At 41.3% G+C, this 22154-nt stretch overlaps 1 protein-coding gene across 1 annotated transcript in view; it reads left to right on the forward strand.

Annotated features, from left to right (window-relative positions):
• PREP (prolyl endopeptidase) overlaps positions 1 to 21648 on the forward strand; it is a 142921-nt gene extending 121273 nt beyond the window's left edge. The window contains exons 11-15 of the mRNA XM_069726297.1: positions 5237 to 5373; positions 8723 to 8817; positions 9859 to 9990; positions 15002 to 15158; positions 21064 to 21648. Of these exons, the coding sequence (XP_069582398.1) occupies positions 5237 to 5373; positions 8723 to 8817; positions 9859 to 9990; positions 15002 to 15158; positions 21064 to 21358 (816 nt within the window). The 3' untranslated portion in view covers positions 21359 to 21648. The remainder of the gene's footprint in view (positions 1 to 5236; positions 5374 to 8722; positions 8818 to 9858; positions 9991 to 15001; positions 15159 to 21063) is intronic.
• The last annotated feature ends 506 nt before the right edge of the window (positions 21649 to 22154 follow it).

Raw genomic sequence — 22154 nt, forward strand, 5'->3', positions numbered from 1 at the left:
CAGATTACATCTGCTGACAATCCCTTTAAGAGGTGTCCCAGTTCTCTAGTCCATATATATTTTCTGAGATTCAACAGTGTCTTCAGGGAACTGAGCTTGTGCAAACCTTCTATTCTATGGCATATTGTATTAAAGGGAATCTGTCACCCCAAAAATCATATATGAGCTAAGGCCACCAGCATCAGGGGCTTATCTACAGCATTATGTAATGCTGTAGATAAGCCCCCGATGTAACGTGAAAGGTAAGAAAAACAAGTTAGATTATACTCCCCCAGAGTCGGTCCCGGTCCGGTCCGATGGGCGTCGGGGTCCGGTCTGGGGGCCTCCCATCTAAATACGATGACGTCCTCTTCTTGTCTTCCTGCCGTGGCTCCAACGCAGGCGTACTGATTTGCCCTGTTGAGGGCAGAGCAAAGTACTGCAGTACTGCGCTGGGAAAGGTCAGAGAGGCCCAGCGCCTGCACACTGCAGTACTTTGCTCTGCCCTCAACAGGACAAATAAAGTACGCCGGAGTTGTGGTAGGAAGACAAGAAGAAGACGTCATCATATGAAGATGGGAGGCGCAGGACCTGCGACGCCCATCGGACCGCACCGGGACCGCCCCTGGGTGAGTATAATCTACCTCTTTTTCTTACCTTTCTGATTACATCGGGGGCTTATCTACAGCATTACAGAATGCTTTAGATAAGCCCCTGATGTCGGTGGCCTTAGCTCATATACGATTTTTGGGGTGACAGATTCCCTTTAACCCCTTAATCCCATATGATGTACTATCCCGTCGAGGTGACCTGGGACTACTTCCGGGTCCTGCAGGGAGGTGGCTTACCAAGCGCCTGCTCAGACGGATGCATCATGTTTTGGCGCACCGCCGGCACAAAAAAAGTTACATGTAACGTTTTTTTGTGCGTCGAGTCCGCCATTTCCGACCGCGCATGTGTGGCCGGAACTCCGCCCCCTCCTCCCCAGACCTTACAATGGGGCAGCGGATGCATTGTAAAACTGCGTCAGCTGTCCCCGTTGTTCATTTTTTTCGCAGTTTGCATCGGTACGTCGGGCCGACGCATGGCGACGGCCCCGTACCGATGCTAGTGTGAAAGTAGCCTTAGTCTGCATTCCAAATGGCGCTCTTCCCTTCCGAGCCCTCCCATGCGCCCAAACGGTGGTTCCCCCCACATATGGGGTATCAGCGTACTCAGGACAAATTGGACAACAACTTTTGGGGTCGAATTTCTCCTGTTACCCTTGGGAAAATACAAAACTGGGGGCTAAAAAATAATTTTTGTGAAGAAAAGAAAAAAAAAAAGTTTTATTTTCACGGCTCTGGATTATAAACTGTAGTGAAACACTTGGGGGTTCAAAGCTGTCAAAACACATCTAGATAAGTTCCTTAGGGGGGTCTACTTTCCAAAATGCCATGCGCTCAAACAGTAGCACAACAACTATTGGGGTCCAGTTTCTTCTCTTACACTTGGGAAAATAAAAAATTGGGGGCGAAAAGATCATATTTGTGAAAAAATATGATTTTTTATTTTTACGGCTCTGCATTATAATCTTCTGTGAAGCACTTGGTGGGTCAAAGTGCTCACCACACCTCTAGATAAGTTCCTTAGGGGGTCTACTTTCCAAAATGGTGTCACTTGTGGGGGGTTTCAATGTTTAGGCATATCAGGGGCTCTCCAAATGCAACATGGCGTCTCAATTCCAGTCAATTTTGCATTGAAAAGTCAAACGACACTCCTTCCCTTCCGAGCTCTGTCATGCGCCCAAACAGTGGTTTACCCCCACATATGGGGTATCAGCATACTCAGAGCAAATTGTACAACAACTTTTGGGGTCCATTTTCTCCTGTTACCCTTGGTAAAATAAAACAAATTGGAGCTGAAGTAAATTGTTTGTGAAAAAAAGTTAAATGTTAATTTTTTTTTAATCATTCCAAAAATTCCTGTAAAACACCTGAAGGGTTAATAAACTTCTTGAATGTGGTTTTGAGCACCTTGAGGGGTGCAGATTTTAGAATGGTGTCACACTTGGGTATTTTCTATCATATAGACCCCTCAAAATGACTTCAAATGTGATGTGGTCCCTAAAAAATATTGGTGTTGTAAAAATGAGAAATTGCTGGTCAACTTTTAACCCTTATAACTCCCTAACAAAAAAAAAAAATTGGGTTCCAAAATTGTGGTGATGTAAAGTAGAGATGTTGGAAATGTTACTTATTAAGTATTTTGCGTGGCATATCTCTGTGATTTAAGGGCATAAAAATTCAAAGTTGGAAAATTGCAAAATTTTCAAAAGTTTTGCCAAATTTCCATTTTTTTTTTACAAATAAACGCAAGTTATATCGAATAAATTATACCACTATCATGAAGTACAATATGTCACGAGAAAACAATGTCAGAATCGCCAAGATCCGTTGAAGAGTTCCAGAGTTATAACCTCATAAAGGGACAGTGGTCAGAATTGTAAAAATTGGCCTGGTCATTAACATGCAAACCACCCTTGGGGCTTAAGGGGTTAATACACGGAGTTCAGCCATTGCTACAAAGTCTGTTCACTTTAAGACTATTTTTCTCAGTGGAAACCTTTGCCATTATGGCTTATCAATTTAACAAACTGCCCAAATGCACTAGTGCTAGACACTATCGGATTTGTTGTCAAGAGTCTTTGCATTGAGTCTTCTTAAAAGCCTCACATCATGTTGCTAAAGACTAATTGATTGACTCCTTTATCTGTATACAGCAAAGTCATACCTGCAACTTACATTTTTCATGAATTACAGGAAAGCTCATATTGTCTTTAGGGTAACCAAGGTCAGATGGAGAAACCTGTCCAAAGTGATCGCTATCACGAAGAGCAATAAAAGCTGGGGGATTTTGTTCTTCAGGGTAGATGGGAAGGAGTAGGGTAAACTCTAAAATGTAGCAATGTATCTCTGTAACTCTCATAGCTGGGTTTATGTACCAAGACAATATTTTGAAGTCTGAGATACATTGAGCTGTTTCTTCTTGTATTAAGTGGGAATAATCTTTTGCTTGACTTTTTTTTACTTTTTCCATATACCTAACTTTTCTGCAAAAATAGCTGGGGCTTAAGAGGTGTAGATTTCACTTGCTGGTACACTGATAGCCAGAGATGGAGTGTTCCATTCATTATTACATTAGAACCTGGTCTTTGTCACGTTTTTGATGTTTGGCATCTTTCTTTTGTTTGCCCCAAATTCATCTCTCCAGTCTATTTCATGTACGGTATATTCGCCGTTTTTTTCTTTCTTTTTTTTAATTTGAGCTCCCTACTGAGGGCATGATTTAAGGTTTCCAGATGTTTTCACTTGATTCATCATTTGCGACTTTTCAAAGACATTTTTGAAAAGTTTTTGTAACATTTTGGAAAACATTCAACATTTTCCTTGAAAAAGTCGCAAAAACAGTCAAAGAAAAAGATCATTTTTCACTTTGCGTAAAACCCGTGAACCTTGTGCTCCAAAAAGTCATCGAATACCACAAGTTATGAAAAGAATCATGACTTTAAAAAAAACAAGAATGATGAATCGAGCCATTTGGGTTTAGATTGGTGTATGGAACACTAGTCTTAAGGTACCTTCACACTAAACAATATCGCTAGCGATCCGTGACGTTGCAGCGTCCTCGCTAGCGATATCGTTTAGTTTGACACGCAGCAGCGATCAGAATCCTGCTGTGATGTCGTTGGTCGGGGCTAGAGGGCCAGCACTTTCTTTGGTCGCTGGCTCTCCCGCTGACATCACTGAATCGGCGTGTGTGACACCGATTCAGCGATGTCTTCGCTGGTAACCAGGGTAAACATCGGGTTACTAAGCGCAGGGCCGCGCTTAGTAACCCGATGTTTACCCTGGTTACCATCCTAAAAGTAAAAAAAACAAACGCTTCATACTTACCTACCGCTGTCTGTCCCTCGGCGCTGTGCTTTCCTGCACTCACTGTGAGCGCCGGGCAGCCGGAAAGCAGAGCGGTGACGTCTGTGCTCACAGCCAGAGCAGAGAAGCACAGCGCCGGGGACAGACAGCGGTAGGTAAGTATGAAGCGTTTGTTTTTTTTACTTTTAGGATGGTATCCAGGGTAAACATCGGGTTACTAAGCGCGGCCCTGCGCTTAGTAACCCGATGTTTACCCTGGTTACCGGCATCGTTGGTCGCTGGAGAGCGGTCTGTGTGACAGCTCTCCAGCGACCAAACCGCGACGCTGCAGCGATCCGGATCATTGTCTGGATCGCTGCAGCATCGTTTAGTGTGAAGGTACCTTTAGCAGTATCATTCCAATCAGAGATATTTCTATTTGAGAGACACATGAAGTGGTTTGGTACACTGTTATGGGGTTGGTTTTTTAGTGTATTAATCATTATTGTGTTACATTGTGACTTTTCACCTACTAACATGGTTTTGCAGCTTTGTTTTTGTTTTTTTCTGTGGGTGTATTTTAGTCTACTCATATGTTTTAAAAAGTAAGCAAACTTTTTATTTTCCTTTTTAATGCTGGATCTAAAATTAGCAAAAATATTATTAAAGGCGTCATTGCCTGCCTGCAGAAAACATGCTGATCAGTGCTGTAAAGACTTCTTTGATCCTTCCTAGTGAAGAGGGAGTATACTCGTTACTTGGGTTTCTCTGAGCATGCCTGGGTGATCTCCGAGTATTTGGATGTGCTCGGAGATTTAGTTTTCCTCGCCACAGCTGCATGTTTTGCCACTGCTAGACAGCCTGAATACATGTGGGGGTTGCCTGTTTGTTAGGGAATTCCCACATGTATTCAGCCTGTCTAGCAGCCGTAAATCATGCAGCTGCGGTGACGAAAACTAAATCTCCGAGAACGCCAAAATACTCGGAGACCACCCGAGCGTGCTCGTGGAAACCCAAGTAACGAGTATACTCCCTCATCACTAATCCTTACACCATATTTTCTGTATAAATCTGCCAAGTGTGAATAGGGATTAGTAACTTCTTCTCGGTGTGCGTGCTCTACCTCCAATTGTGCCACAGTGAGAGGAGTGCAAGAACCGTGGCCCCAGCCACAAAACAGTGTACAGAGCCAAGCTGCTCCCCCCCCCCAATGCCCTGTCTACATCTGGCTTGGGCTGACAGCAGATGATCAGTGGGGGGCCAGGTGTCAGACACCATCTGAAATTGAGCACCAATCCTAAGGAATGGTCATTATTATCAAAGTACTGACAACCCTTTTAAAGTGTACTATTCTGTTTTTCTAGGATTTTTACACTAGCAAAGATGGGACCCAAATACCAATGTTTATTGTTCATAAAAAGGATATTAATTTGGATGGTTCTCACCCTGCCTTTTTGTATGGATATGGTGGTTTCAACATATCTATCACCCCAAGTTACAGGTAAGAGTTTTTTACATTGATTGATCAGTGTCCCAGATACAGACAATTGGTATGGCGCACGGGTGCAAGTGAGAGTGTGTTCTGCATGAGATAAAAGTCAGCAAGCTGCCAGTATGAAGCATATATTGATACTTCTGATCAGTTCCTCTACAGCACCACCTCAGAGAAAATCAAGCGTTACAGATGTGTGCAGATTAGCGATGAGAGAGTGTACTCGTTGCTCGGGTTTTCCCAAGCACGGGGTGTCCTCCGAGTATTTTTTAGGGCTCGGAGATTCAGTTTTCATCGCGGCAGCTGAATGATTTACAGCTCCTAGCCTGCTTGATTACATGTGGGAATTCCCTAGCAACCAGGCAACCCCCACATGTACTCAGCCTAGCTAGTAGCTGTAAATCATTCAGCTGCCGTGATGAAAATTAAATCTCCGAGCACTAACAAATACTCGGAGGTCACCCGAGCGTGCTCTGGAAAACCCGAGCAACGAGTACACTCACTCATCACTAGTGCAGATGTATTGCTCTAAATGTTGTAATTTTTCATAATACAAAAGCAATACATTTTCACGCCATGTAGAATAAACACGTCTGTTTTAAATATTTAATTTTTTTTAAACATCTGAGTCTATCGGGACGTTTGGCCATGGGTCTTATGTTAGTCATCCAACAGATGTGTACTGTGTGTCGTGAAATCCAGTAAAAAAAAAAAAGTGTACGTAAAATGTATAGATTTGTAAATGGAGACTGGGGACAGACGGTTGACACACAGCATCTGTCAGATATGTTTTGCTTTATTTTGTACTACAGAAGATAAATATTAGGGGAAGACACATCTATATATAACACTTCCATTTCTGTAATCTGACCTCACACCACTCCAGCATTTTTGTTGTTTTTAATACAGTACTGGAGTGGTGCTTCTCACGTAAGATCCCTGACCCTAGTCTGATACTTACCAGCCACCGTGTCCACCCTTTTTTTGGTGCCGCTCCATTCCCATGCACCATCTTGTGGCCGTTAACAAGCATTCCATGCAAGTCTATGAGAGCCAGAACATGGCACTCAGACTTGCATTGGAAGTGACCTCCTGCTCGCTACAGCAAACACTAGTGCAATCCGGCAGGTCACAAACTGCTAGAGACTGACTGGAGCAGTGATAGAAGGGGAAGACGACATCGGGTAAGTATGAGACCGTGGGCAGGGACCTTGCACTAGAAGCACCACTCCAGTGCTGCAATAAAAAAAAACACTGGAGTGGTACTTTAAAAAATGTGTGTTTTTTCACTGCGGTCACATGACTGTAAATCCTGAGAAAGTTAGAGCAATCTCGTTTGTAAACATTTCACAAAATTTAAAAGGGGTCTCCTTATTAAAAGCATATCTACAGGATAGATGATACATGTACGAGGGTCCAACCACTAGGGCTCCCATAGTTCCCAAGTACAGTGTTCCAAGGTTCCCTTTCTGAATGAAGCAGTTTTGTGCATGCGTGACCACCGCTCAACACACATTTATGGGACACAAAAAAAATAGCACTTCAGTCTGTACTATAGCAATGAATAGTATGTTGATCTTACATGTGCATTACTGCTTCACTGATACACAGGACTTTTGGGAGTATTGTTCTCCAGCTCAGTAGGAATCCAACAAATCAGGCCCCCCAGAGTGATCATCCATTTTGATGTATTTAATGGGGGGATACGGGGGAAGCATTTTAAAGCAAAGCTGTCAGCAAAAAGAAAATAAAGCACTTACAGACCGAGTGATATCTGCAAGTAAATATTGATTTAAGCATGTTTGGCAGTCTAGGAATGAAGTTATATTCTCCCCGAAGCCTCTCCCAGTCATCAGGGCTGTATCAATCAGTGCTCCATACAGAGTGACTGACATTCTGCTCTACACACACTTGCTGTAGAGCAGGATGTCAGTCAAGGCCAAGGTGGAGTGGTTACAGTTCCCTCGCTAATGTAGTTTTCTTTAAGAGTTCAAGAGAAGTAGAAAAACAAGTCAAGATGTGTATTAGAAAATGGCATTTATTTTGAGTCACATCTAATTTAAATTCTGATCTTTATATCTTAAGAATACAGACAACCCTTAAAGGGGTACTTCGGGGAGATAACAAAAATGTTGTACTATCTCTACCCTCATAAACTATAAAGATGTGATGCCCAGAGCAGTTCTATTATCTTTAGAATACTTATGATTGCGTGTGACAGTAGCTGCTCCTCACTGCTCCCCCCTCCCATGTGGGACATTCTATTACACACCAGTGTTCAGCTCCCTGCTGTGAGTAACATCCAGTCCGAGAAGAGTAGGTGTGGTGACGCCCCATGTTCTCTGTAGAGAAATAGCTATTATCAGGAGACTGACTGATTTTAACAGCATTGAGCTAGCACACTGTTGTAATGTCCCAAACAGGAAGGGTGACCAGTGAGGAGCAGCTCTTGTCACATGAAGCCCCCTAATGCCTCATTTACTGCATGCTGAGGTGAGTGAGCATGACCTGCTCCCTGCTAATAGCCTGGGTTCAAATCCCACCCAGGACAACATCTGCAAGGAGTTTGTATGTTCTCCCCATGTTTGCATGAGTTTCCTCCAGGTGTTCCGGTTTCCTCTTACATTCCAAAAGACATGCTGATAGGGAATTTAGATTGTGAGCCCTATTGGGAACAGCTATGATAGTGTATGGAAAGCGCTGCAGAATATGATAGCACTATATAAGCAAAGCATAGTGAATTATGACAATCACTTAAAAGAACACAGTACAGATTGGTGTCTTCTGGCTTTTTTCTTATGAAAATCCTAAACAGTAGATCAAGGTAATAACGACTGGTATGGAGAGAATGGTATAAAACCCATCTTGTAAATGGGAATGCTGCATTCACACATCTGTGTGAATGTTACCATCTGTGAGGAATAGACCGATTTTCACTATTGTGTCATCCATATTGCCTCCATTTTTCATGCATTTTTTTCTTTTCAACGGAAGCATTGTTACACAGATACCATAGTCTTCATGGCCAAGTCTGATACCCAAATATGGATCAGCCTAGGAGCTGCTCTGAGTCTCACGGATCTCATCCATGGATTCATTTTTTTTCATGGATATGTGTATAGATCTACAATGGGCTGTGGTGTCTGAGTAAAAATATGGACAGCACATGAATGTGCAATGCAGATGTGTGAATCTAAATCTTTATATTTTTTGTGCAGGTTCAAAGACATTTGATGTCAGTTGCATGATTGTTTCAGAGTACTTGCTTTTAAAGATGATGAAACATTAGAACAAAATCAAACTTAATAAAAGCTGATTCTGAATTTGCCCACATATTATTTTGTCTGTCTGCTTCCAGTGTTTCCAGGTTGATATTCGTAAGACATTTAGGTGGCATTCTTGCTATTGCAAATATCCGAGGCGGAGGAGAGTATGGAGAAACCTGGCATAAAGGTTAGTGTTCCTTTTTTAATGTGTAAAGTATATGAATTATGGAGTACTTTGGCGACATTAAATGTATGTGTCTTTGGCTAAAAATCACTTTTGCAGTTAGGTTTCAATACGAATTTTGTATGATTTGCCTCCTATAATGTCTGTGTTGAAATATCTAACAGACTCTCTGTGTGCATCACCTTAACCAATCATAAGCAGGCATCAACATGCAGGGGGAAAAAAGAATACCCCACACACACACAAATATCCTAGAGTAGGATTCTCAGAGTGAGACATATAAAGACAGTCTGCTCTCCTCATTATTTTAATGAATTATAATGTCACGGGGTTACCTTGACAGTGTGGAGCCAGAAGGCTGCAGTGTCTGGTTGCTCCTACTCCGGGTCTGAGAAGAACCACTTCTCCATCATAATAAATGTGTTTATTTCTTCTGGCAGAACAGGGATTAATTGACCATGTTGGAAATCACAGTGAAAACCACTCCTTTTCCCTGTATAATCTGGGCTCTGTTACTAATCCTCGTCAGAGCTAGCTTTATTGCTGCATGACTAACGGAGGGAGAGAAGTTGGCATGAGGAGAGTTGGAGGAGTTATTAGTGACTGTTGTTTGGGGTGTGGTACTTCCTTATCCTCTATTTTGTTTTTTTTCCCTACCTTTACACCCCGGTGGATTCCTCTGTTATATGTGAGTGAATATTTTGTATGTCTGGAGTTTTCGGTTAACCCTTGTCTGTGTTGCCCTATTTGTCAGGTTGGTGTAGTGTGGTACATAGTAGCGCCCCCTCTTCCCTGGGTGGGGTAAGAGAACAGACGGAGGGCTAACTTGGAAGATAAAGCAAAGGCAGAGGCCCCGGCATCTTCGTCATCTGAAGTATCCTGGGGAGAAGAGTGAGCTAGGGCGCCCCCTAGTGTTAGGGACAGGAAAGGAGCCCCAACAGCTGTGTTGTGGCATATAACCTATGTACTGCGTTTAAAGTCAAAAGGACTAAAGTATAACTTTCATGTGAGCACTCACACCCTTTTCTTTTTTTCCCTTTAAAGCTGCTATAATGGGTAAGAAACAGAATTGTTTTGATGACTTCCAGTGTGCGGCTGAATATCTAGTAAAGAAAGGGTACTCCTGTGCTGAGAAAATTACTATCAATGGAGGATCAAATGGTGGCCTTTTAGTTGGTATGTACTTGCTGTTAGAATTAAATTAGTTTCCTGTATCCACTACATCTCTCTTCCTTTAATACAATGTATGAGTACTTTATTACTATGGCCTTGGGATTCATTGGACACTTTGATGTCACTTTAAGATCATATGTGTATCTTGCATTAATCCACAAGGGTTCACAGTTGTTTTTCCTTGCGCCACAGTGGGTTGGATTAGATTGTTAGATCCTTCTTCTGAACAAAGTGAAAATGGTCATTAGGGACATAATGCATTAAAAACTCATGGTCTGATGATACATTGTTATTTAGATAGGTAAAATGTATAAACTATGTATGTATGAATATATACTGTGTATACATAAACTAGCTGTATCCTAAGGTTATGGTCACACGTTGAGTATTTGGTCGGTATTCTACATCTGTATTTGTAAGCCAAAACCAGGAGTGGAACAATCAGAGGAAAAGTATAATAGAAACATATGCACCACTTCTGGATTTATCACCCACTCCTGGTTTTGGATTACAAATACTGATGTAAAATACTGACCAAATTCTGATAGTGTGACCTTAGCCTTATGCAAAAAAAGTGCGTGTATGTATGTGTGTAAAACCATATACACACACATATTTTTTCATACTTAGAAATGGGCTAATTCTATTGGGAAAAGACCTATGTTTTTCTGTAGGACAGAATTACTTAGCAGCTGACCTACACGTTTCCAGATCTGACATTTACTGCAAAGATTTTTCTATCTTTATTACTGAGAGACCATCTCAAGGATCCTTGTGCTCCCTCATGGTTTAATTTCCATTGTTCTGCCCTTGATCAGTAATCTCTGTACAAGGGTATGCATTGCCCTTTTCCTTTCATCTGAAATCTGGATATATGCATTCCTAATATGTAAAAGCTATAAAAACTGTGCAAGTAATTAATTGTTCTGATAGTTATTGGCATCCATACAATTATTTCTCATAAATACAAGTCCATTTTCACATACAGTAATTAGAAATTTAAAAAATCAAAACTGACTGTTGAAAATAATAATATATTGTGCAAAATACAAATTGCCCATAATTCTCTATTAGATAATTTTTTGTTCAGTCGGATACAAATAAAAAATATAAAAATCTACTGCTATGTTAAAAAGCCAGGTTTTTGTAATGTAAAAAGTCATACCAAGAAGAGTAACCTCAGAACCTTTTATACTTTATCACCCATAATCTGTTCCATTCAATTGAAAAACAAACTGAATGCTTTTTGGTTGAATAAATATGCGTACCCTTAAACCAATAATTTATTGTAAAATCGATGAATCCAGCAGGAAAGTACTAAAATCACTAAATTTATTTCTTAATTTTTTTTAAAAAAAGGAAAGGGTTGTATCCTATGGTACACCACTTGTAAATAAGTATAATTTCTTACAGCATTATGCACACATGGCAGCGTTCTTCCGACGCGTTTCGACTAACGTCTTAATCATAATCACCATGATTAAGACGTTAGTCGAAACGCGTCGGAAGAACGCTGCCATGTGTGCATAATGCTGTAAGAAATTATACTTATTTTCAAGTGGAGTACCATAGGATACAACCCTTTTCTTTTTTTTTAAAAAATTAAGAAATAAATTTTAGTGATTTTAGTACATTCCTGCTGGGTTCATCAATTTTTTCTGTGGACTGAGTGCTCAACTTTTCCATGCAGGAACAGGTGTGGAATAGCCGATATTCAGGTGAGCTGACTATCTTTTGTTTTTTTGTGAATAATTTATTGTAGTACTCTTTGACCTTTGCCTATCAGCTTGCAACATCTAGAATTGCCAATCTTTGTCCACTGTGACTGGGCCATTTCAAAACTCTGATCATCTTCTGGCGTCGCCGTTCTTTTGTTGGTTTGGAGATATGCTTAGTCACAATTATGCTGAAAGATTGAATTCATCTTCAGCTTTTTCACAGAGGTCTGAAGGTTTTGATGCAAAATTGACTGATATTTGGAACTGTTAATAATTCCCTCCACCTAGACTAAATTTCAAGTTACAGCTGACGTAAAAAAAATCCCCAAACTATAATGCTGCCTCCACCATGCTTCACTGTGGATATGGTGTTCTTTTGGTGATGCGCAGTGTTGGCTTTGCACCAAACTTACCTTTTGTAATTTTGGTCATAAAGCTCCGTTTTGGTCTCATCAGATTATAACACTTTTTCTCACATGTTTTTGAAACACTTAATGTAGGTTTTGTCAAAACGTGGTTAAACGTGGATATTTTTCTTTGTAAGAAAAGACATCTGTCTTCCAACTATCACACAGGCCAGTCATGTTAAGAATACTAGAGACCGTTGTCACAAGCATGTTTATGGACCATTGCTTTTTCTGTAAAATGCAACTAAGAAAATGTCATGAAAATCCTACTAGAACATCTAAACCTTATGGAGTTAATCAGAATCACTTTAAATGATGAAAGCTGTGTACTGACTACTATCTGACATGAGTTTAAATGTGATTGGCGAATTTTGTATACTACCATATCCCCATTTATAGCAATGTTCACACTTATACCACCACATTATTTTATTTGTATTTCTTCCTCAAGATGCTTTGTTTTTCTCAATGGATTTGCACAGATTAAGGGTGACATTAAAAGTGGAAACATTTCTGACAGTATTCTTCTTGATTTTATTTTATTTTTTTTACATGACAGAAACCTGGCCTCTTAACAGAGGTGTGGAGACGTCATATGTATCCACTGTACAGTAACATCAGTTAAAGTAATCTAATTTTTTCGCCTCCAGGAATAAATATCCATCAAAGGGTTAAGCTGTAAACACGCAAATCCTCATCAGTCATGCCTCAGATATTAAGTTTTGGGGGAATACATAACGCCAGACCTATTACAAATACCTACTCTTTATTTTTATATCTCTATAAAAAAAGTTGTTGCTTGTGAATTAAACATTATTTATTATATTTGCTTATATGGCGCCATTAATTTCCACAGCACTTTTATAGACTTCACTGGCCCCATTGGGATTCACAATGTATATTCCTTATCAGTATGTCTTTGGAGTGTGGGAGGAAACCGGAGAACCCGGAGGAAACCCACGCAAACACGGGGAGAACATACAAACTCCTTACAGTTGTTGTCATTGGTGAAATCTGAACCCATGACCAAGCACTATAAAGCAACAATGCTACATACTGAGCCACAGGGGTATTCGGATCGTAGTGATTTATGCATAGCATACGCCTCAAATATCTAAATGATGGAGATTCCCTCAACCCCCATCCTGCTTTGTAAAGCAATTGCCAGGCACTGCATCCTGGAATGTTTGTCTCCATTCTGTTTTTTGGGAGGCAATACTTCATTGTCCCCGCCTCTCGGAGTTGCGCATATGTTTAAAATTGGGGTCCCTCTCCCAAAGAACAGAATGGAAAAAGCTGCATAGATGTGTTCCGACCTCTCTGTTTTCTTTCTTTCTTTTTTTTTTTTTTTTAAGCTCCATCCAACAGATACAAGGTGGGGATGGGTTTTGAGGGACCCAGAAGTCTACATAGGTTCAGGTCTAAGATCTATCACATCTATTTCACAGGAAATGCCACGAAGATTGAAATACCACTTTATATTGTGCTAGCTATCTGTACAGATAAATTGTCTGCATATGTCCCACTGATCTTATTATATTGAATACCGTATATACTCGAGTATAAGCCGACCCGAGTATAAGCCGACCCCCCTAATTTTGCCACAAAAAACAGGGATAACTTAATGACTCGAGTATAAGCCTAGGGTGGAAAATGCAGCAGCTACCGGTAAATGTCAAAAATAAATATAGATACCAATAAAAGTAAAATTAATTGAGATATCTGTAGTTTAAGTGTTTTTGAATATCCATATTGAATCAGGAGCCCCATATAATGCTCCATACAGTTCATGATGGGCCCCATAAGATGCTCCATATTAAAATATGCCCCATTTAATGCTGCACAAATGCTGATTATGGCCCCATAAGATGCTCCATAGACACATTTGCCCCATATAATGCTTCACAAATGCTGATTATGGCTCCCATAAGATTCTCCATAGACACATTTGCCCCATATGCTGTTGCTGCGATTAAAAAAAAAAAAAAAAATCACATACTCACCTCTCGTCGCTCAGGTCCCCGGCACTTGCTATATTCACCAGTCCCCCGATCCACCGCTGGGCGCTGCCGTGTCTTCCGCGTCCTCTGCACTGACAGGCAGAGGGCGGCGCGCACACTAACGTGTCATCGCGCCCTCTGACCTGAGCGTCACTGCAGAGGACGCAGAAGACGGAGCGACGGTGGATCGGGGGACAGGTGAATATCACACAATGCCTCCATACTCACCTGCTCCTGGCGTGGTCCCTGCCGTCCCTGGTTCTCCGGGCGCTGACAGCTTCGTCCTGTATTGAGCGGTCACATAGTACCGCTCATTACAGTAATGAAAATGCGGCTCCACCCCTATGGGAGTGGAGTCGGGTCCATATTCATTACTGTAATGAGTGGTACCATGTGACCGCTCAATACAGGAAGAAGCTGTCAGCACCCGGAGAACCAGGGACGGCAGGGACCACGCCAGGAGCAGGTGAGTATTATTAGACAGCTGCCGCTCCCCCTCCCCTGCCGACCCCTGGGCATGACTCGAGTATAAGCCGAGAGGGGGAATTTCAGCCTAATAAAAATGGGCTGAAATTCTCGGTTTATACTCGAGTATATACAGTATATGTTTCTTTATTGCAAACTCGGCAGTAGTTGAATTTGTTTAGTTTAGGTTTTTTTTGTGGACGAGGTAATAAGTTTTAGGAAAGTTGCAAATTACATTCAGTATTGAGTTGGAAAAGATCCCAATACATTTGCACTCAACAATTTCCTGAACGTGAATCTGGAAGGTATAGTACAGATAATGAGATGGGGATTTTCTGATGGGAAGTGCTAATCTGCTGCATTTACTTCAATGCATGATTTATGAGGCATCTAAATGTATAAAATATTTGTTATTATTTTATAGCTGCATGTGCTAATCAGAGACCAGAGCTGTTTGGCTGCGCCATTGCCCAAGTTGGCGTGATGGACATGTTGAAGTTCCACAAGTTCACTATTGGTCACGCATGGACCACAGACTTTGGATGCTCTGACAATAAAGAACACTTTGAATGGCTATACAAGTAAGAAGTTTTCATTTCTTTCTAGATTTGAAAATATTTTATATCAAATGGTAAATTATAAGATATCATTGAATTCTTGCAGAGAGAGACATTGATTGAGATTTGGGTATCCATTATTTTCAGTGGGGTTCGGGTTCTGGTGGATCTGGTCAGATACTTTTCTGGTAACCGAACTTTCTACAACCACCGGTCCACACATCCCTAGTCCTGTTATTCCCACATTGCTGATTGAAAAGCTTTGATGGATATATTGCATACAATGTAAATAGTGTGTTCTCTGATTGAGACAAAAAAAATGGGATAATACAGGAAGACACAGGATTAAACATTACCAGATAGGGTGGTCTAGGACATGTAAAATGGTCTCAAATGGTAGAAGCAAAAGAAAAAGCGATCGACACATGATCGCAAGTATGCAAATTGCATGTGAGCGATCACATGATGAGTGCCAGGAATGTAGAACGGAGCGGAGTTAAGGCGAATGCATTACAGTGCTAGGATTCCATGTCTCACATTTATCCATGTCTCAGACAATGCTTTCAACCCTTGAATATGAGAAACCTGACTATTGCAACTTCCAAAGTGTCCCACAATCCTTTCGAAAGAGCCATTAATAACTTGAAGATGATCAAGGTGACCATTCACTTTTAAGAGTAACGAACACTGCTAAACTTAGAGGTTTTCTGGGACTTTTTGCTTTTTTTCCTATTGGGCTAAGAACTTACCAGCAGATAGTTACTAAGTATCTGCCTGTTCTGACTGGCAGTGATATCTACCGGCTCATGTTGAAAGAGCAGAGCGGTAGAGAAAGCGGAGAGGGGCGTCACTTTCGATGTTATGCTGATTGACAGCCAGCTCCCTGCAGTTAGGCAACAAGGAATTGTCTGTTAATCAGCATCATGTCAGCAGTGACAACATGTCAACAGAACAGGCGAAAAGAAGGAAATGCTTTGTAAACATTGGAGAATTGGCTAAAAGAGTAGTCGGTGACCAAATTGTGGCAGGGCAGAACAGGCAGGTAGTTAGCAACCACCTGCCTGTAAGTTCTTAGGGTCATAGTGGAACAAAAACCAAAAGTCCCAGTTAACCTCTTTAACAGTTGGTTATACCACCTCCAATCGATAATTATAAGATTTCACAGTGTTTATGTTTGTAGGACTTTCACTTATTGGTAGTTTTTATTTTTTTGTTTGCTTGAGACACTCCAGGTTGTGCCTTCGTATCAGTACTACTGATGTCTGGGGCTTTTCTATGTTCTACCAAAAACTGGATGTAGATTTGTCTTTTATTTCCTTTTTCAAGTTCAGCTTCTAATTACAGAAAGATGGGCAGATTCTCATTTCTTTTTCTAGCACAGGACATAGATACATTTTTTAGTTCTTGAGATGTTAATTGTTAGTAAGATGTTCTCACTGTGGAATGCCATGTTTATTTTATGGAAGACATAGTGTTTGTGTTCTCCAAAGAGTTTGAGAGTTTCCAGACCATTATGTAATTGGTATGGAGATCATCCTGGTGTTTTTGGAGATGCGAGCCAAGCATTAATATTAGGCTTGGATAGTAGGTGTTTGCCATTTTCTGCTATTCTACTAATGGCATTTTGCCCACTTACTTATTGTGTAGGCTTAGGTGACATGAATAATGACCTTATCTATATTTTGAGAGGCTTGCAGCTGTTTATGATGTTTTGATATTTTTAGTGATGAGTGAATATACTCGCTACTCGAGATTTCCCGAGCACGCTTGGGTGTCCTCCGAGTATTTTTTAGTGCTCGGAGATTTAATTTTCTTTGCCGCAGCTGAATGATTTACATCTGTTTGCAAGCATAAGTACATGTGGGGGTTGCCTGGTTGCTAGGGAATCCCCACATGTAATTAAGCTGGCTAACAGATGTAAATCCATGTAAAGAAGCTGCGGAGACACCATCACGTGTTTCTCGACGCAAGCAGTGAATAGCCAGGCCTTTCCCCGGGAAGGAACAACCACAGGAAGGGCAGCATCCTATGAAGGAAAGCCACCTATGCCAAGCATGGTATCCATCCACAGACAGCTGTTTCGGGGTTTTTGCCCCTCATCAGTGTGGAGTAGGAATCTGGCTATTAGGAGCAGTGCCTAGTAAAAAGGCTATAAAGGCACAGATGATTGGCCTCGGGGAGACCAAAACATCCAACACCACGGAGACACCATCACGTGTTTCTCAACGCAGTGATTCCAGAACACTGCCCCCATCCCTTATGGGAAATATGCAGATGCATGTAAAGAAGCTGCGGAGACACCATCACGTGTTTCTGGACGCAAGCAGTGAATAGCCAGGCCTTTCCCCGGGAAGGAACAACCACGGGAAGGGCCGCATCCTATGAAGGAAAGCCACCTATGCCAAGCATAGTGTCTGCTTGCGTCGAGAAACACGTGATGGTGTCTCCGCAGCTTCTTTACATGCATCTGCATATTTCCCATAAGGGATGGGGGCAGTGTTCTGGAATCACTGCGTTGAGAAACACGTGATGGTGTCTCCGCGGTGTTGGATGTTTTGGTCTCCCCGAGGCCAATCATCTGTGCCTTTATAGCCTTTTTACTAGGCACTGCTCCTAATAGCCAGATTCCTACTCCACACTGATGAGGGGCAAAAACCCCGAAACAGCTGTCTGTAGATGGATACCATGCTTGGCATAGGTGGCTTTCCTTCATAGGATGCTGCCCTTCCCGTGGTTGTTCCTTCCCGGGGAAAGGCCTGGCTATTCACTGCTTGCGTCGAGAAACACGTGATGGTGTCTCCGCAGCTTCTTTACATGCATCTCCATATTTCCCATAAGGGATGGGGGCAGTGTTCTGGAATCACTGCGTTGAGAAACACGTGATGGTGTCTCCGCGGTGTTGGATATTTTGGTCTCCCCGAGGCCAATCATCTGTGCCTTTATAACAGATGTAAATCATTCAGCTGCGGCGAAGAAAACTAAATCTCCGAGCACTAAAAAATACTCGGAGGTCACCCGAGCGTGCTCGGGAAATCTCGAGTAACGAGTATATTCGCTCATCACTGGCCATTTTCCATATGATTTGCTGTGGTGTTTGCAAGTCTGCCACTTCTGGAAAGATATGCCTCTGCCCAAGTCTTCCCTATTTGCAAATGTTTCTTATTGTTTTGATGGAGTCTTAGGGGATTATTCATTTAGACTGGCATCTTCTCAGTGGCGTGCTCCTCCATTGCGCGTCACCAAAAATGTTGCTCCAGTCAGGCGCACTGTCACTATTGATGAATTTGACAGGTGGATGTAGCCATTCTGTGGCCTACAATGCCTCCCATTTTTGCAGATATGGTTCAAACTGGCGTAAAAATGGCAAAAGTCAAAGATTTTTCCAAAGTTTCAAAGCATTTTTCACCAGCTTTCATAACATTAAATATTTTGATGAATCGCCCCTTAGCGTCTTTTACACTGGGCTATAATCATCTAATGAACGTTTGTTAAAACAATCATTCACAATAATTTTCCAGTATAAATATGTGCACTAATCAAACGACAATTCACTTATTTGTCTTAGATCATCCTTTTTATGTAGACAAGTTATCATTTGTCAGCAGCATATCGCCTCGAGTAAACAGCCCTGTAGCCTTCATTTTTAGTGTAGATGTAAAGAGAGGAGGTAAGGCATGTGATCACACGAACAATCGAAGGAATGGAAAAGCACATACCTGTTGTAGAAGCAAGTCTTGCTATATAGGTGAGCCATGCTCATTGCAGGTATTTCTCATGTAAACATATACTTAGAAAAACAGAAAAACGTTTCAGCTCACCCAGTAGAAACATTCGTCTGTAGTCCACATAATGTCTGATCAAGGAAAAAACATCTCTGTCTGACTTTGAAACTTGTGCACATGGAAAGAAAAATCCAGCTCCAGGAACAAAAAGTATCAAAAATTTATTTAAAAATATTAAAATTTGGAAAACTGCTGACAAGCGGAAAATTACATCATTTGGATGGCAGCTACCTTGTAATCGCTGGACACGTTTCGAGCACAAACTGCGCTCTTAGGCCACATTCACACGTTGCGTTCTGTCCTGCGGGTTCTCCCGCAGCGGATTTGATAAATCTGCAGGGCAAACCCGCTGCGGTTATCCCTGCAGATTTATCACGGTTTCTCCTGCGGGTTCCGTTGCGGGTTCCGCTGTGGGATTTTACCCCTACTATTGATGCTGCATATGCAGCAATATGCAGCATCAATAGTAGTGTTAAAAATAATAAAATAATTATATACTCACCCTCTGACGTCCCGATCTCCTCGACGCTGCAGGCGGCGGTCCGGTTCCAAAGATGCTGTGCGACCAGGACCTTCGGTGACGTCACGGTCATGTGACCGCGACGTCACCGAAGGTCCTGGTCGCATAGCAAACCTGAGACCGGACGGCCGTGTGCAGCGCTGAGACTTCAGAGGTGAGTATAGCTTATTTTTAATTTTAATTCTTTTTTTTTTACCACAAATATGGTTCCCGGAGCCTGGAGGAGAGTCTCCTCTCCTCCACCCCGGGTATAACCCGCACATTATCCGCTTACTTCCCGCATGGTGTGCACAGCCCCATGCGGGAAGTAAGCGGATCAATGCATTTCTATGGGTGCAGAATCGCTGCGATTCTGCACAAAGAAGTGACATGGTCCTTCTTTTTTTCCGCAGCAATTCTGCGCGTTTTTTTTCGGGATTTTCCGCATCATGTGCACTGCGGTTTTTGTTTTCCATAGGGTAACATTGTATTGTACCCTGCATGGAAAACAGCTGCGGACCCGCAGCGGCAAAATCGCGGCGGTTCCGCAGTTAAAACCGCATAGTGTGAACATACCCTTAGACTTCAACAAGTTTGATACTTTTTATTCCTGGAGCTGGATTTTTCTTTCCATGTGCACAAACATATACTTACACTATACATCACCACATTGCAATAAATGAATTTCAAAATTACTACACACATTAAAAACGTAAGGTGTTTGGCTAACATTTTTTGATCAAAAAGTATAGCTTTTATATGGATGGTCCCTTGTGTCTCACCGAACGGGCCAATCAGGCCTTCCCTGAACTGGGGAAATGAAAGGATTTCACATGTAACTCACAAATAAATCCTTGTCTGGGAAAGATGAGTGGATAAGTGTGCTCATATGTAGGGACCCATAGAAATGGTTTCTGTTACGCAAATTATGTAGTCAGGTTTTTTTAATGTGACCTGTAATTTTCTATGATAATGTCAGAGTTACAGTTCATGTTGTATGTTTTTAGGTTTTAGCTAACTTTTATTCCTTTTGCAAGTTAATTTAGAATATGATCCATTATTTTCACGAAGGACTGGGATCCTCCAATGTAGAGGAAGGCAATAAAGTTTTCAAATAAATATGTAATGTGTATAGATTGATAGATGTACATAATCTAAAGTTAGATTAAAATGGCAAGATGATATAAAAAGCCATGATTGATGGATCTTTTATTATTCAGAATCTTATTGAAAAGATCTTTTTAAGCTATTTTGTTGACAGGATGATAAAAGTACGGTACTTCTTGAGAAAAGTCTGCATAGTTTGTCATTTAATTCTCTTCTGTAGAAGGACGGTATCACTGAGAAATAACCCGATGGCCTTGTTTGGTACAAACTGATAAGTGCTGAGAACATGACGGACATATTAATTTTTTTTGGTTAATCCTCAACTTTGATATTGAAAGAAACCACAGAAGTTCTGTTACTCTTCTTTCTGCTACAGTCAGTGGCTGTAGGACACCATAGGCCAGCAGTTCCGATATTCCATATTTTCCTTTCAATGACCACATGTTTGGATGGAAGTATTGGTGAAGCCGAAATATTGTAGGTCTGCTTGTATAAACTGTGTTTTAATATATTTCTTGTCATTTGTAAATTCTCATTACAGATATTCGCCACTTCATAATATTAAGGTGCCTGAAGGAGATGGGAAGCAATATCCAGCCATGTTGCTGCTCACGGCAGACCATGATGACCGAGTTGTCCCATTACACTCTCTAAAATTTATAGCTACTCTACAGTACATTGTGGGTTGCAGCGCAAAGCAAACCAACCCTCTTCTCATCCATGTGGATACCAAAGCCGGCCATGGGGCAGGGAAGCCAACTGCCAAAGTGATTGAGGAAGTCTCTGACATGTTTGCTTTCATTGCACAATGCCTAAATCTAAGCTGGGTGGAATAAAATAAAACTGAATGGATTTTGTTTTTAACACAAGGGCTTTTCTGTCAAATAACAAACGTCAGTGTATTCCTTTGTAAGAATCAGATGAATTTCACTTTATGTATCCCTATTACTTGAGCTGTAATGAATGAGAAATTGAGATTACCTTTCCAGGATCAGGCTATAAATTGTCTTTTTTGGTGATATTGTTTGAAGGTTTTGCCCTTCAAGTAACTTAAAGCAAACTTTATCCACTGCAATTAGGAAGTTCTAAAGGTATATGACGAATATCAAATAAATATTTGCTTCTACTTCGTTGTTTACTTTCATGTCTGCAGTTCATGCTTTGCTTTACATGTGTTCTTATTTTGTTTTTGTTTTTTAAGTTCTGCATTCTACTTTTGCAGTTTTTCAATGTTCTACAACTGATATATAAAAGGCTTGTCTGCTCTCATGACTTGTCTTTTTCAGTAAATTGTGTTCCCCATAATCTAAAAAAAACTTGGAACTCTTACAACTGTCACAGGTTTACCACAACAGAGAGGGGCCAGATGACCACAGTGTCTGATTTCATGTATGCCTGCACTGATTAGAAACTCTTCTCCTTCATATTAAACAGTGCAGATTTTTGTTAGCAGTGTAAGGGTTGAACTGTTCACCTTAGAGTCTCTGAAGTTTTCCTACTTGGATGATCTCAGCTGTTCAGTGTTGGCCACTCCCCTCTCCTACATATACTCGCCTCAGACAATCTGGATTATTGCAAGTATTAGTCTCATACGGCCTGGTATGGAGGTGTCAATTGTTAGTAAAGGCGTTT

Source organism: Ranitomeya imitator, chromosome 5 (assembly GCF_032444005.1).
Source record: "Ranitomeya imitator isolate aRanImi1 chromosome 5, aRanImi1.pri, whole genome shotgun sequence".
Taxonomy (NCBI): Eukaryota; Metazoa; Chordata; class Amphibia; order Anura; family Dendrobatidae; genus Ranitomeya; species Ranitomeya imitator.